Source organism: Pleurodeles waltl, chromosome 8 (genome assembly GCF_031143425.1).
Source record: "Pleurodeles waltl isolate 20211129_DDA chromosome 8, aPleWal1.hap1.20221129, whole genome shotgun sequence".
NCBI lineage: Eukaryota > Metazoa > Chordata > Amphibia > Caudata > Salamandridae > Pleurodeles > Pleurodeles waltl.
In genome coordinates, this window is record NC_090447.1 from 1,188,345,996 (window position 1) to 1,188,359,674 (window position 13,679).

Here is a 13,679-nt window from a genome sequence, read left to right on the forward strand (position 1 = left end):
AGTCGATGATGATGCAGATTAGAGCGGCACAAACATGGTTGCAGGGAAATTTCCACAGCAACAGCAGGGAAATGTGGTATTTCAAAATCAGTCAAGAGGTACAGGTCACAGAGGAATTGGAAACGGAAACCGTTGTCCTGATTTGGGTACTGTAGTGGTTCCGAATGATGTACAGGGAATGAGGAGATTGTTGCCTTGTCACACTTACGGAGGGATCAGACATTGGAAGCGGGAGTGTCGGATGATGGTTCAGGAAGATGTTATTCAACAAACAAGTGACATCAATTCATTTCAAAATATGAGAGGACCAAGAATGAGAGGTCATAATCTAAATTTTCTAAGTAATGTAAATCAAATGCAAAAATTTCAACCCATGCAGCAGGTGCAAATGCCATATGTGCAGATTGCACAGTCACAGCCAATGCAACAGCAGGTTTAAATGGTACCTAGACAGCAAATCAAATACGTCAAGCCCCAGTGGAGCAGCGGCAGGTTATGCTTCCTCAACAGGTCTCAGGTCAAAAGTTTAAGCAGAGCAATGACATAATAGACCAATTCCTGTTACACAGTGAGAATGGAATAAACAATGAATGGGTGAGTGAGAGCTCGGACGAAGAAGAATGTGTGCTTGCAGCTTCCTTAGAAGTAGATCAGAAAGGTCCATATGTGAAGGGAAAAGTAATGGGTCACAAAGTTTCATTCTTTGTTGACACAGAAGCTAAACGCTCTACAGTGAGAACTGCAGAAGTTCCAAATTTGACCATTTCAGGAAAAACAATCCAGACTGTGGGGGTAGCGAATCAGTATTTGACCAACCCACTTACAGAACCGGTTCAGGTTAAAATTGGCAACTTTAAGGGATTGCACAAATTTGTAGCTTGTGACTTGAGTCCGGTATCCCTACTGGGAAGGTACTTGTTGTGCAAAACCAGATGCTCGATTACTTGTTCAAATGATGGAATTGAGATACAGGCAAACAGTGATGATGAGGATGACCCAGCTCCAGAGACAGAGTGTGAGTTAATAAATGAGGAGTACCCCTTGATTAGTTTCTTTCCAGTTTTCACAGTAAAGGATCTTCTTTCTGATTTACAAGGAACAGTTAAATAGAAAGTGTGGGATTTGACAGGGAAAGACATTGACCTGATAAAGGGAGTTGAGCCAGTTAATGTTCCAGTAAAGCTGAATGCAATTTTTCCCCAGATTCCCCAGTACCATATGATGCAGGACATCATTGAAAAGGTTGCTCCTATAATCGCAGAATTTGTGAACCAAGGGGTCTCGAAAGAAGTGTTGAGCAGCCATGTAATTCACTGATAAGGGGATTGAGAAAGCCCTGTGGGAAAGTTTGGATTGTGCAAGATTTGAGAAAAATAAATGACGTGATTAAATGTTGTTCAGTAGTGCCAAATCCAGCCGTGATCTTGTTTCAGATGCCATGTGATGCCGAATGGTTCAGCGTCATAGATTTTTCACAAGCATTGTTTTCTGTGCCTCTTCATGAGGATAGCCAATTTCTCTTTTGTTTCAAATTTTTAGATCGAGTTTACTGTTGATGTAGAATTGCTCAAGGGTTTTCAGAATCACCTTCCATATTCAATCAGATCTTGAAAAAGAACCTGGAGTCATTGGAAATGCCTTTCCAATTGACATTGGTACAGTACATTGATGATTTGTTGATTACATCCAAAAGAAAGGAAGAGTGCAAGTATGACACGATTGCCTTACTGAACCATTTGGGAAAGAATGGCCATAAAGTATCCCCACTTAAGTTGCAATACTGTCAGAAAGAAATGAAATATTTGGGTCACCAGAATGAGAAGGGGATTAGGAAAATATCCAGAGAAAGGGTCACAGCCATATTGCAGATGAGTCCCCCAGCCACAGAGGTAGATGTCAGGATGTTTTGGGGGATGGTAGGCTACTGTTGCCAGTGGATTCACAACTTTTCAGTCATTTCGAATCCATTACAGAAGCTCACTCACAAAGAAGTCACTGATTCCCTAGTGTTAGATCAGGCCTGTATGAAAGCATTTTCTGAGTTGAGAGAAAGGTTAAGCAAAGCTCCAGCTTTGGGAATGCCTGACTACACAAAACCCTTCATGTTGTTTTGTCATGAGCATGATGCATGTTCTTTGTCTGTCTTGACTCAAGTCCATGGTGGTGTAAACCTCCCAGTAGCATATTTTTCAGCTACTTTGGACCCAGTTGCAGCAGCTTTACCAGGCTGTTTGCGTTCAATCGCTGCGGTTGGACAGAGTTTCACACAGTGTGAAGGCATTGTGATGGGTTATCCCCTGACTATTATGGCCCCTCACTCCGCTGAAGTTTTACTTACACGAACAAAGACACAGTACGTGACAGGTGCCAGGCTGACTCTCTATAAAATGAGCACCTTGGGATCCCTTAACATGTCACTGAAGAGATGTACAGTGCTTAACCCGGCAACCTTACTCCCCAATGAAAATGTTGAAATTGAAAAATTGGAAGATATTGAGCATGATTGTCTTGAAGTAATGGATCTGTGCACAAAACCAAGACCCGATATCAGTGACACCCGATTGGAAGAAAATGACCAAATTATCTTTGTTGATGGCTCCTGTCTAAAGGACAATACTGTAATACTGAGAGCAGGATATGCTGTGTGCATAATTTCTGGTATACTTGAAGTGTCCTGACTTCGAGGAATATACTCAGTGCAAGTAGCGGAACTGGTAGCCCATACTAGAGCATGCCATGTTTCTGAACAGCTTAAAGTTACCATGTATACGGATAGCCAATATGGATTTGGAATAGTGCATGATTTTGGCCAGTTGTGGTCTCAGAGAGGTTTCCTGACCTCTTCTGGTTCACCAGTAAGAAATTTTGAGAGAATTCAGGAGTTGTGGCAAGCTATCCAAATGCCTGAAAAGATTGCCCTGGTGAATTGCAGGGTATATCTGAAATTGCACGATTTTGTGTCAATGGGAAATGGATATACGGATCAAGTCGCAAGGTTTTGCGCATTGAACTGTATATCATTCAAAGATAAGTGGGATGTGTTACCTGAAGAAGATGAGACATGTCCAAGTTAGGCATCACATGGTATAGATACCTTGGAAGAGCTGAAACCACTACAAAATAATGTTGATAGGGATGAAAAAGGTCATGGGTCAAAATGAAATGTGTACAAAGACAGAATGAATTGAGGATTTCAGAATAGGGTCAATTGGTACTGTCCAAACAGTTTGTTGATTCAAATGGCTAGATATTATCATGTTGGGAGGGATACAATGATTTGACTGTTCAAGCAGAATTGGTTAAATCCAAACTTTAGACAGGTTGCTGAAGCAGTTTGCCGCCGTTACGTCATTTGCCAACAAATGAACGTGGGAAAAGGGACAGTGGTCGATTTGAGCCACATTAGAAGAGCAGGAGGTCCATTCAGCAGAATGCAGATGGATTTTATTGAGATGCCTGTGTGTGGAGGATTGAGATAAATGTTGGTGATTGTCTGCATCTTTAGTCATTGGGTTGAATCTTATCCTACACGAAGAAATGACAGTCTCAAAGTAGCGAAATTACTGCTTAGGGAACTGATACCATGTTTTGGGTTTCCGATCTCTTTAGAATCAAATAGAGAAAGTCACTTCAACAATGAAGTAATTCAATTACTATGTTCAGCCTTAAACATTGAGCAGAAGTTTCATTGTATTTACAGCCCTGAAGCATCAGGACTTGTGGAACAGATGAATGGTACCTTGAAATCAAGAATGGCGAAAATCTGTGTGTCCACGAATCTGACATGGCCTGACGCACTACTGTTAGTTCTGATGACAATGAGAGACACACCCGACAGGAAGACAGGACTGTCACCGCATGAGATCCTCATGGGCCAAGCATGAGGTCAACAGCGGTTCCTGCAAATGCTCTTGTGAACATAAGGAATGATATGGTGTTGGACTACTGCAAGGGTCTGGCTGATGTGGTTCGCTTTTTCTCTCATCAGGTGGAAGCCACCACACTGCAACCATCTCAAGATCAAGGACACAAATTGAGAGCAGGTGACTGGGTTGTGATCAGAAAACACATGAGGAAGACATGTTTGGAGCTCGATGGAAAGACCCTTACCACGTAGTTTTGATCACTACCACAGCTATGAAGTGCGCTGAAGTTCCAAACTGGATCCACGCAAGCCATATGAGGAAAGTGCCATGTCCTTTGGACAATGAAGAGGAGTTGTTGAGAGTACCAACAACGACCAGCCCGATCTCAGACCCGGAAAGAGGAGAAAGAGGCACTGAGACCGAATCTGAGCAAATCGAGAAAGGTTCAGCGACTCCTGTGAGAGATGAAGGAGAAGACCTACAGAAAAGTGAAAGTGAACTAATCTCAATTGAGACAGCAAGAGAGTCTAGTCAGAGGATGCTCTCCCAGAAGTAGAGTATCTTGAGAGACAAACAGAGCAAACAACAGACCCCGAGGAGGAAGGAGTTGAGGCGGATCAAAGCCACTGTGGTCTGACTCCTCCTCAACTAGTTGCAGGTCCTTCAAGAGAAAATCTTGCAGAGCAAGAAGAAATCACAAATTCGATACTGAAAAGAGCATTGACTAAAGGTCCACTAAAAGGAGATAAGTGTCCGGAGTCACAAACATAGAGAAAAGAAGCAACTGTAGTGACAATTATTGAGGAAGAAGTAGACGCGACAAGGAGGGAAGATCTGAGAGAAGGAGAATTGAATGGAGATCAAAAGTTGAAAAGTACGAGAATTGCAGGTCGAAGGTACGCTGATCCTGAATGGGCGTATGCAACAAAAAGTGAATAGCAAAGAGAATGTTTTTCTTTTAGTTTTGATCAAGACATTCCATGTCAATATTTTGGCACTGGTAGAAAACCAATGAACTGAACTGTTGAAGCTATGAGCTGAGAGAAGTACAAAGAAAAAGAGACTGTTGAAAGTAGCCGGAAAAGGCTTTTTGATACCCTGATTTAACAAAATAACCTGATTTGACAAGCTGCTAAACTGGATTTTTGACAACCTTACTGATTTTGACAAAAGGGATCCTGGAAATAAGACTGAAAGCTGTAAATAATTGCTGAAAGAAGATTTGTTTTAGATTTTTGCTGCATAGTTATAATTTTTCTCTTCTACTTCCTGATTCTTTACAGATCATGAGTAACATTAGCCAGCAGGTTAGGAAGAATAGGTAATGTAAATATTTGAGTATTGGTTTGGCTGTTGCATGCATTATATTGTGCCTGGCACTGATTGTGGGAATGACTGTTCTTGATAAGAATAAAGCCAACCATACTTCAGTTTTGGTAACAGTTACTGCACTTACAGAAATAGAGAAGTTCAGGTAAGATGAGAAGTATCTGCACGTAGATAATGCACAAGGAGAACTTTCTTCTAATGTTTTCTATTGCTTATTGAGTGAGTATGTTGAAACTATGGATGCGAGAAATTTTTATGTTTGTACACAGATTCCTTCATCAGTTGAGGAAGGAGTTACCTATCATAGATTGGCCCTCACTTATGGGATAAGTTGTAGTCTGTTAATAACAGGATTCTATAACCAGGAGTACATCCAGTATTTCTTTTCTAATTATGACATTGTGTTTTCGTTTGTTCCTATAATTAAGTACCTGAGTAGAGTAGCTAATCAGAACACTATAGAGCTGGTGAAAGGATTGTTTGACCCTACATTAACCTTTGGAACTGCATATGCCCATAGAAATAATATAACATGCTTGCTTACACCACTAGAAAAGAGCTTCTTAGATCAGACAGATGACAGGAGAAAGGCATTAAAGGAGGAGTTAGAAAAAGGTTTAGAGAAAAGGGCATTTAGAAATGATTATGGATTTAGTGAGATAAAAACACAAGGGAGATTAGCTTTAGATGTGCAACACGTAGGAAAGCTTTGTGTATATAGGCCTAAATCTAGTACTGATATGTTGTTTGTGGGAATGAATGAATGAATGTAGACATGTGTTTTTGTTTCAGGGTAAATGGACATTTATGTTGAATGAACAGGATCCAGCGATTTCTGGAATTTATTACAACTGTGGGCCAAATGTTTATTACCGTCTACCAAGAGGATGGTATGGCACGTGTTACTTGGGGTTAGTTTTCCCAAACATATTTCAACTTGATGACTTGAAAAGATTACCGAAAATGACTGAGTTATGTCACATTTAAACAAAAGAGAACCACCTTCCATTAGACATTCTTTTAGCAAAGGATGGCGGAGTTTGCAAAATGCTGATTTCAAAGCATTGCCCATCATATATTCCTGTTAATAGCAAAGAAGTTAGAAGCTTACTTACTAATCTGACTAATGATAGTGCTGATTTGAAAGAGCTGAAAGAACCAGGCGTTTGGGAGAAAGTTGGCAAAGGATTTGCTTCCGTGGGAAATTGGCTCAGCAACATTGGAAAAGGCATAATATTGATATAAATACAAGGGATATTGATTATTGTGATTTGTATAACTGGACCATGGAGAATATGTAAATTGTATCTTGTGATTAGATCAAAGAAAATGAAAGGTAATTTTTTACAAGGATTTATCTTTAAGGGAGCATAGCAATAAATTGACATCATTGAGTTTCTTATTGCTTAGATCCCTTAGAAAGGTGCTACCATTCATCCCATTCCAGATGCAAAAGCCGGTAGTCATTGCTTTGATTCTATCATGAATTGACTATTGCAACACTCTCTATCTGGGCACTATGCAATCATTACTCAGCAAACTTCCAATGCTGCAGAATGCAGCTGCTCGCCTCCTAAAAAATCTTCCTAAATTTGTGTCAGTGTCAAAAGATTTGGCCAAACTTCACTGGCTCCCACTGAAAAAGAGGATGTCATTTAAGGGACTGTGTTTAACATCAAACCTACCCCTCTTGCAAAATAAAATTAAATGGTACAAGCCTGTAAGAAACGTAAGATCCGCGAATACCTTTATGGTTGCCGTCCCCAGAATAGACAACATTTCTTGTGGTGGCCGTAGTTTTGTTTACACCACCTGCAAGCTGTGGAATCAATTACCGTTCTTCCTCAGAAGCCAATCAAATCTGTTAAGCTTTTGGAAAGATCTGTTTTCCCTATCACTTTAGACATTGTTTTGCCTTTATGCCTTGAAATTCCTAGAGCCACTAGGCGGGCTCACGGGCTTTAGAAATTCAATTCAGTTCATTATGCCCTGTCAGAAACTGGAATAGAAAAGGAAGAGCTGCCTGTCGCCCTAGCTCTGTTTTTGTGGACAGAAAATCAGACCAGAACTAGAAAAGTGAAAGTTTTTTTCTGACTGAGAGCCAGTGTGCTTGCAAGTGTGTGTGAGTGTGCTTGCAAGTGTGTGCGAGGGTGGAGGGCTCAGGAGGAGGGCTCAGGTGGTGGAAGTCCCTTCTTGAGCATGACTACACGCCCTCACCAGACAGGTCACATTACCATGTGCGTGGAGACAGTTCTCTATTAGTGAGTGGCACCACAAAGAGAGCACTGCAAGTGCACCTTAAAGTAATTCTCTGCGCACATGCATGGCACGCTCCATCCTTATGGTGTAGCACATTGAAGTACTTGGAGTACCTGAAAAACAGAATATATTTTTCTCCCAGCATATACTGATACTAATATGGTTCAAACCCTGATATAAAATGAGTGCAGTGATTATGAAGGAGTCAGCTTCACTCACCTTGCTCACTTGGTCTGTTCTGTTTAAAGTGTTACGCCCCCGCACACACTTTCAAAGTTCACCCGCTGCCACTGCAAGCCTATCCTGTAAACCTAATGTACCAATCCCTGCACCGAGTAATATGTGAAAACACATAAGGCAGACAGGTGTAAATATATCTTGTTCGATATTATAAGCTTTGCATTCACAGGAATCGTGTGTATTTTTGTGTAATGAGACACTAACTCTTAATATTGGCCTAAACACGTTTTAAGCAGGGAACAGGAACCAAAGAGATAGTTAAGGTTAAAGAAATGTAACAAGACCAAAACATTTTATTTAAATTTCATATCCTGAGGGAAAACCGTGAAACTGACAGCAACAGTGTCTTCACTTAAAAAAGTGTCATATAAGCTTAAAGATAAACAGTGACGTTTTACCAACATATTAGAGACGTCTGTACTGCTTCTGTCCACCATGTCTGCCCGTGTCATCATGTCTGCTCTCGTGATTAGATGCCACGTGTATTGGTGCAGACAGTCACAGCTTCATATTATCCCACAGCCTCACATTTTGCCACTCAACAGGTCACGGCTGGTACGAAGCTGACCATATCATGGCGGGCTGTTTCAATAAGAACCCACTGATATTATATTTTTGGTGAAGTGGGCATTTCGCCTCGCACTTCTTTCAGGGGGGTTATCAGGCCGCCACAGTTGACTAGGCCTAGCTTCCGTGATGACCTCACCTGCTAGTCGCAGCAGACAAATGCTGGTGGCTGGCTGCAGAATTCTCACCAAGTAGCAGAAGGTGCGGACTTTTCTTAACATTAAGCTCTTTCCTTGAGCAGCAAGATCTTTTTCTCTTTTTTTATGGAGGCTGCCTCGGGTCTGTTCAATACTAGCAGGGCGTGGCCCCAAAGTCCTTTCTGGCAAGTCGCTGCTGTGTACTTTAGACCTACATTACAAGATTTATTGCTGTTCACCAACTGTATTGTACTTAGGTGTTCAAAAACCTTTATTTATGAGAATGAACACTCTGCTAATGTTTACAAAATGTGAAGTTGCAGTTATAAATGTATTTAATTAGTTTAAAAATCAGACCAGTATGTCTTAATATTATGTATTAAGAAATATACGCTTTGGTACCAGTCTGGGTATACCGGGGTCCGTTTACCTTGTTAGGCTGTGGCTATTCACAAACTGCTGGCAGTCACATTCCCTCTTTACATATGGTTGAGGATTTACTCCAGCAGGAAGCAGTCTCTATCCAGAATGGGAAGAGAACTCTCCTAAACTGGTGGGCATGTATGCAAAGGGCACTCCCCTAGAGAATACTATTTGCCTTAGAGACACAAAATAATAACGTTAGCAAGTGAGAATACAATTCTGCAGCATTTTTACATGTGTACAAATGAACGGTTCCTCAATTTACATGTGCAAAAATGTTTTTGTAGTGGAGTACTTTGAAAAATCGCAAAGAGTTCTAGGTCTAATTTTGAGAACCTGCATCAGTTGGAGATTTGTCATAGACATCCTGGATATCATTGCTAATTCCATTAAAGCAACCAATAAGTAAAATATACGTATACATTCAGAGGAGTACATTTCTAAGTCTCTGAATCGAGCCCTATACCTAGATGTATTGACGTCATTTGCAATAGAGTAAATTGAGGTGGTGATACAGAGACCCAGAGTCAATTGTGTCTCCTTGGGTAATCAAAAATAAAGGGATCTTTCAGGTCACTAACAAGATAGTCTAAATATCTTTCTCCTCATAATTTTCAGCTGAACTAGCCCAATCTAGGAAGGTATGGTATCCATATCACCACAACAAATTAAATTAAAATTGAATGGCTTACATTAGTGCTTCCCATGTCGTTTCCCCAAATTTCTCAATTACAAGAGATTTCAGGCAGGTGTTGATGAATCCGTACTAGAAGAAATAGCAGGAAGATGAAACAGTAAGGTTACTAACTTCAACAGTTAAACAATTTGAAATGAACGTTTCATTTCAATCTTTCAAATGGCAAACAGTAAAGGAATGGCGGTCGAGCACTAGAATATTCTTGTGCTTGGCCTGAAGAATGAACTAAACTACCTTTCGTTCAGAAGATGACTGAAAACTGAACCGTTCTGATGGAAGTTAGTTCAAAGTGCATAGGGACAGAGAGTAAAAAGTGCTATATGGTGGCTGGATAGCATTCACATTCTTTGGAACTGTATCTACTTATTACCAGCAAGTGAAGCACTTCCTTGCTGCTATATAAGTGAAGTGGTTAAAAAGTGATGCACCACACTTTGCAAAAAACTTAAGCAATAAATACAATTACGGCACAGATATATTATTTAACCAACATGATGTTCGTTCATAATGAAAAAATATCTACTTTTGATAACACAGCTAATTTACTACTAAACAAAATAAGTCTAAATAAATCTAAACAATTTCAGAATAGCTGTCAAAATTATGTGATCTATAATTCCAGGCCCTGATTCACAAAGCCTAACCCCTGAAAGTCAGAAATTTACTCCGTAGGATAAATTCCATGATTTGAGTGGATTTCTGAATTTTCTGAGATGTGCAAAGTTTCACAGGAGCAGTCAACTGGAATGGTAAGACCTAGTTTTAAAAATAACCCAGCTGTACTCTCTACTAGGTAGAACATTTTCAAATCATGTGGAATTTGTATTTGCACAATCACCTTCTCGCTCCCTCATCTAGGAAATTATGATTTCCTCTGGAGAAACCTCTTTTTCCGGTTCCTTTCTCGCCTTGGAAAGTCACCTGTTCCTTGCATTAACAGGTGAGCATTTGCGTGTTTTCAAAGAGTGGGAAATAACCTCTAACAGGAATGAGACTATTTACAAATCTACCCATTTTTGCATGTTACCTTATTTTGTTCGACCCAGAAACGCCCTTTGTGTGAGGCATGTACTAAATTTACATTGGTGGATAACACACCATAATGATGGACTTTCCAGGATCCTAAGTGCATATTACGGTTGTAGAATTTAACAAATTCTGGTTCTAGGAACCAGGATCAGCTTATTTTCAACTACTAAAATGCTAATTCAGTGTTAGGCTGGCAATATTTCCAGTTTGGTGCGGCAGGTTTAGTTCACCTGGCAATGATGGAAAATGTGGCACTTTAATCATTTTCTGCTGAAGGACGGATTATCTAGCAAAGCGATCGCCACTTTGAGGTTGACATCTTAGGCAGAAATTGGATGGTGGAAAGTCTGCCACCGACTTTTGAATTTACAATTGGAAAATTCCCATTTTGAGCACCTAAATAGGACTCAAGTGCATAAATATATATATAGACTTCAACTCTTATATTAAAGGTACAACACTACCTACATTTTTTCTGGTCCACAATTAAAAAATTCAAGCTCTCCATCTAAAAGCGAGTTGGAGACTTCATCACCAGTGGTAAAGTGTATGAATACATTTTATATTAGTGTGGGGCTGCTGCTAAGATTTAAAATATACTTACATATGTCTGAATCACTGATTTAGAGCCCCTTGCTTAATATATGACAATATCTTGAATCTAAAATTGTGTAACTGCACCCTGCAAAAGGTATCACTATAAAATGGGCCGCCCTGTTGCTGAATATATATACAAAAGAGGTGTTACTGGGCGTTTTTCCGCATTTGAAGGCTTTGAGCCTGATTACAAGTGGCTCGTTAAATTATATCCGATTACATGTGGTATAACGTTTATAGCACCCAGTAATTATCAGGTACGATCAATATCGTACGGTAAACTTTCTGCAGGTCAAACATGCCATAATTTTACCACACCAAAATCCGCATGATATTCCCCCAAAACTTGAAATGTGTGATCATTATCAAATCTGATAAATTCCAAATACCTCAGTGCAAGATGTTTATCACATGCAATAGTTATCATATTACATAGGGCGACGTGTAATAAGGCCCATAGAGTTCTGCTGATACCAGCAGGACCTCCTGTCCCATGTTGTGATGTAAGAATACCTCATTCCTTTAAAACAAAAACATGTTAAATCCATTACTGATAATTTACTACTCATTTGTACATTTTCTTTCCTTCTGTAAATAAAGTTCTCAGTCTGTAAGCAAGTCCAGATTCTCAAGTACTGGCAGACAGCCCCTCCGGCCCTCGCTCTCTAAAACGGCCCCACTACAAGTGCAAACTGCAAACTCCACGTTGTAAACACCCTGTAGAAATGCAAGGCAGTAAAATATATTTCCAGTGAATCTGCCAGAAAAGTAGTGCTGAAAGAAAATGACTGATTTCTAAACAAGTAAATATATCTACTGAAATTTAGAAAATGAGTTAGTGAAGGCTCTTACCATTGCAATGCTCTTCTTGCCCCCGCGCAGTAAATGTCTTTCAGCTTGAGGACAGCGACTTGCCTTTTTTTAATGCTGTGCCGTCTGCTACGCCATTTTTTTGTGTACTTCATGTGCCGTGTTCTTTGGTCCCACGTGGGTGAAGTAAAATGATAGCTAACTTCTGAAGTCTGCGTGACCTTCTTCAATCATCACCTTCATTTTAATGTGTTTGGTCCATGGGGTCCGCCCAACCTACGGTCAACTCATTTGCAGGTTTGCATTTGAAAACAACAAACTGGCATTCCATAGAGAATGAAAGCACACGGAAATGGGTGACAAACGCTTTACTGATAGCTGAGTAAAGTGAATAGTCCGCTTATATGGAGCCCTTACCACTAAAAACCCTTAACATCTTCTCTCTGCAAAACAGATCTTAAAAAAAAGATAAATGAAAATGTTAACAACACCATGACCTTTGATTTAGGAAAATACAATCATTTATGCTGCTTTAAAGTTTACACATCTTCTTTAATGACATAGGGAATCAGTTCGAGTTTGGCAGATGGGAAAACCTGTCTGCCAACCTCCTGACAGGGTGGTCGCCGCCTTCGTGGCGACCACCCTGCCAGAGTTGTTAAGAGTTTTCCTCACTGGCCTAGCGGGAAACAGGCTAAAGCATTGACTCCGGCTAGTGATCGAGCTGGCAACAATGCTGTAGCCTGCAGGGTGCACCACCACCCTTGCAATGTTTACTGTCTGCAAAGCTAAGGGTGCTGGGCAGGGAGGGTCCTGCATTGCCCATGCCAAATGCATGGGCAGTGCAAGGTCCCCCCCTGTGGCCCCTTGCACCTGTTGTCCGCCAGCCTTTTTATGGCGGTGTTGCCACCATGAAAAGGCTGGCGGAGAACAAGGTCGTAATCCGTAGGGCAGCGCTGTATGCTGGGATCCTGGCGGTGCTGGAAGTTCCCTGGCGGTCTGACCCCCAGGATTTTAATGTGGCAGTCAGACCGCTGCAACAGCAGTGGTCCTGTCTGCCACAGCCAGTGTGGCGGTCTGAAGACCGCCACACTGTAATGAGGCCCAGAGTCCTTTTTTTTCTAGAGCAGCAGCCTGCTGGTGTTACATTTTACCTTGTTCAAAATCGGTAGAAGGCTTCTTATTTTCAGGGTTGTGGGAGACAAAAATATTCACAAGAAAACATTGAGGACAGAAATTTAGAGCTCATATACTTTGTATGTAAAGCTAAAACTATAGACTATAAAAATATAGGCGACCACAATATCGTCCTAAAACAGGTATTTCAAATGTTATCTATTATTCATTACAGCAACTTTAAAATACATATTCACTTTAAAAATAACACTACATTTGAAAAATAGCTATAATATCAAAAATATATAAAAAAGTGGAACTTAAAAACAAAAAATAAAATTTATACGTTAAAATATATATGTACAAAGGGTTTTAGCATTCACAAATTCTCCAGATTGGTAAATCAGATGGTTTACAACTGCTAAAACCCTTTTTCCAATGTGCTAAATGCATTTAGTGATTTAGAAAAGTGTTTCTGAATGGCTAAACGCGTTTAGAAATAAGTATTTATATTTGAAAGGGGAGTTTTGTAGGAGTCCCTTCCAAACTCCAAACTGGTATGCTATGTTTTATGACCAAAATCTGGTTCCAAACATTAACATTTTACCT

The 13,679-nt window shown here is 40.3% G+C and overlaps 1 protein-coding gene across 1 annotated transcript in view; it reads right to left on the reverse strand.

Annotated features, from left to right (window-relative positions):
- The window catches only part of LOC138249586 (guanylate cyclase soluble subunit beta-2-like), a 278,483-nt gene extending 267,943 nt beyond the window's left edge, over nt 1–10,540 (reverse strand). Inside the window, exons 1-2 of the mRNA XM_069203529.1 lie at nt 10,529–10,540; nt 9,514–9,587 (exon numbers count right to left, since the gene is read on the reverse strand). Of these exons, the coding sequence (XP_069059630.1) occupies nt 9,514–9,587; nt 10,529–10,540 (86 nt within the window). The remainder of the gene's footprint in view (nt 1–9,513; nt 9,588–10,528) is intronic.
- Between the last annotated feature and the right edge of the window lie 3,139 nt (nt 10,541–13,679).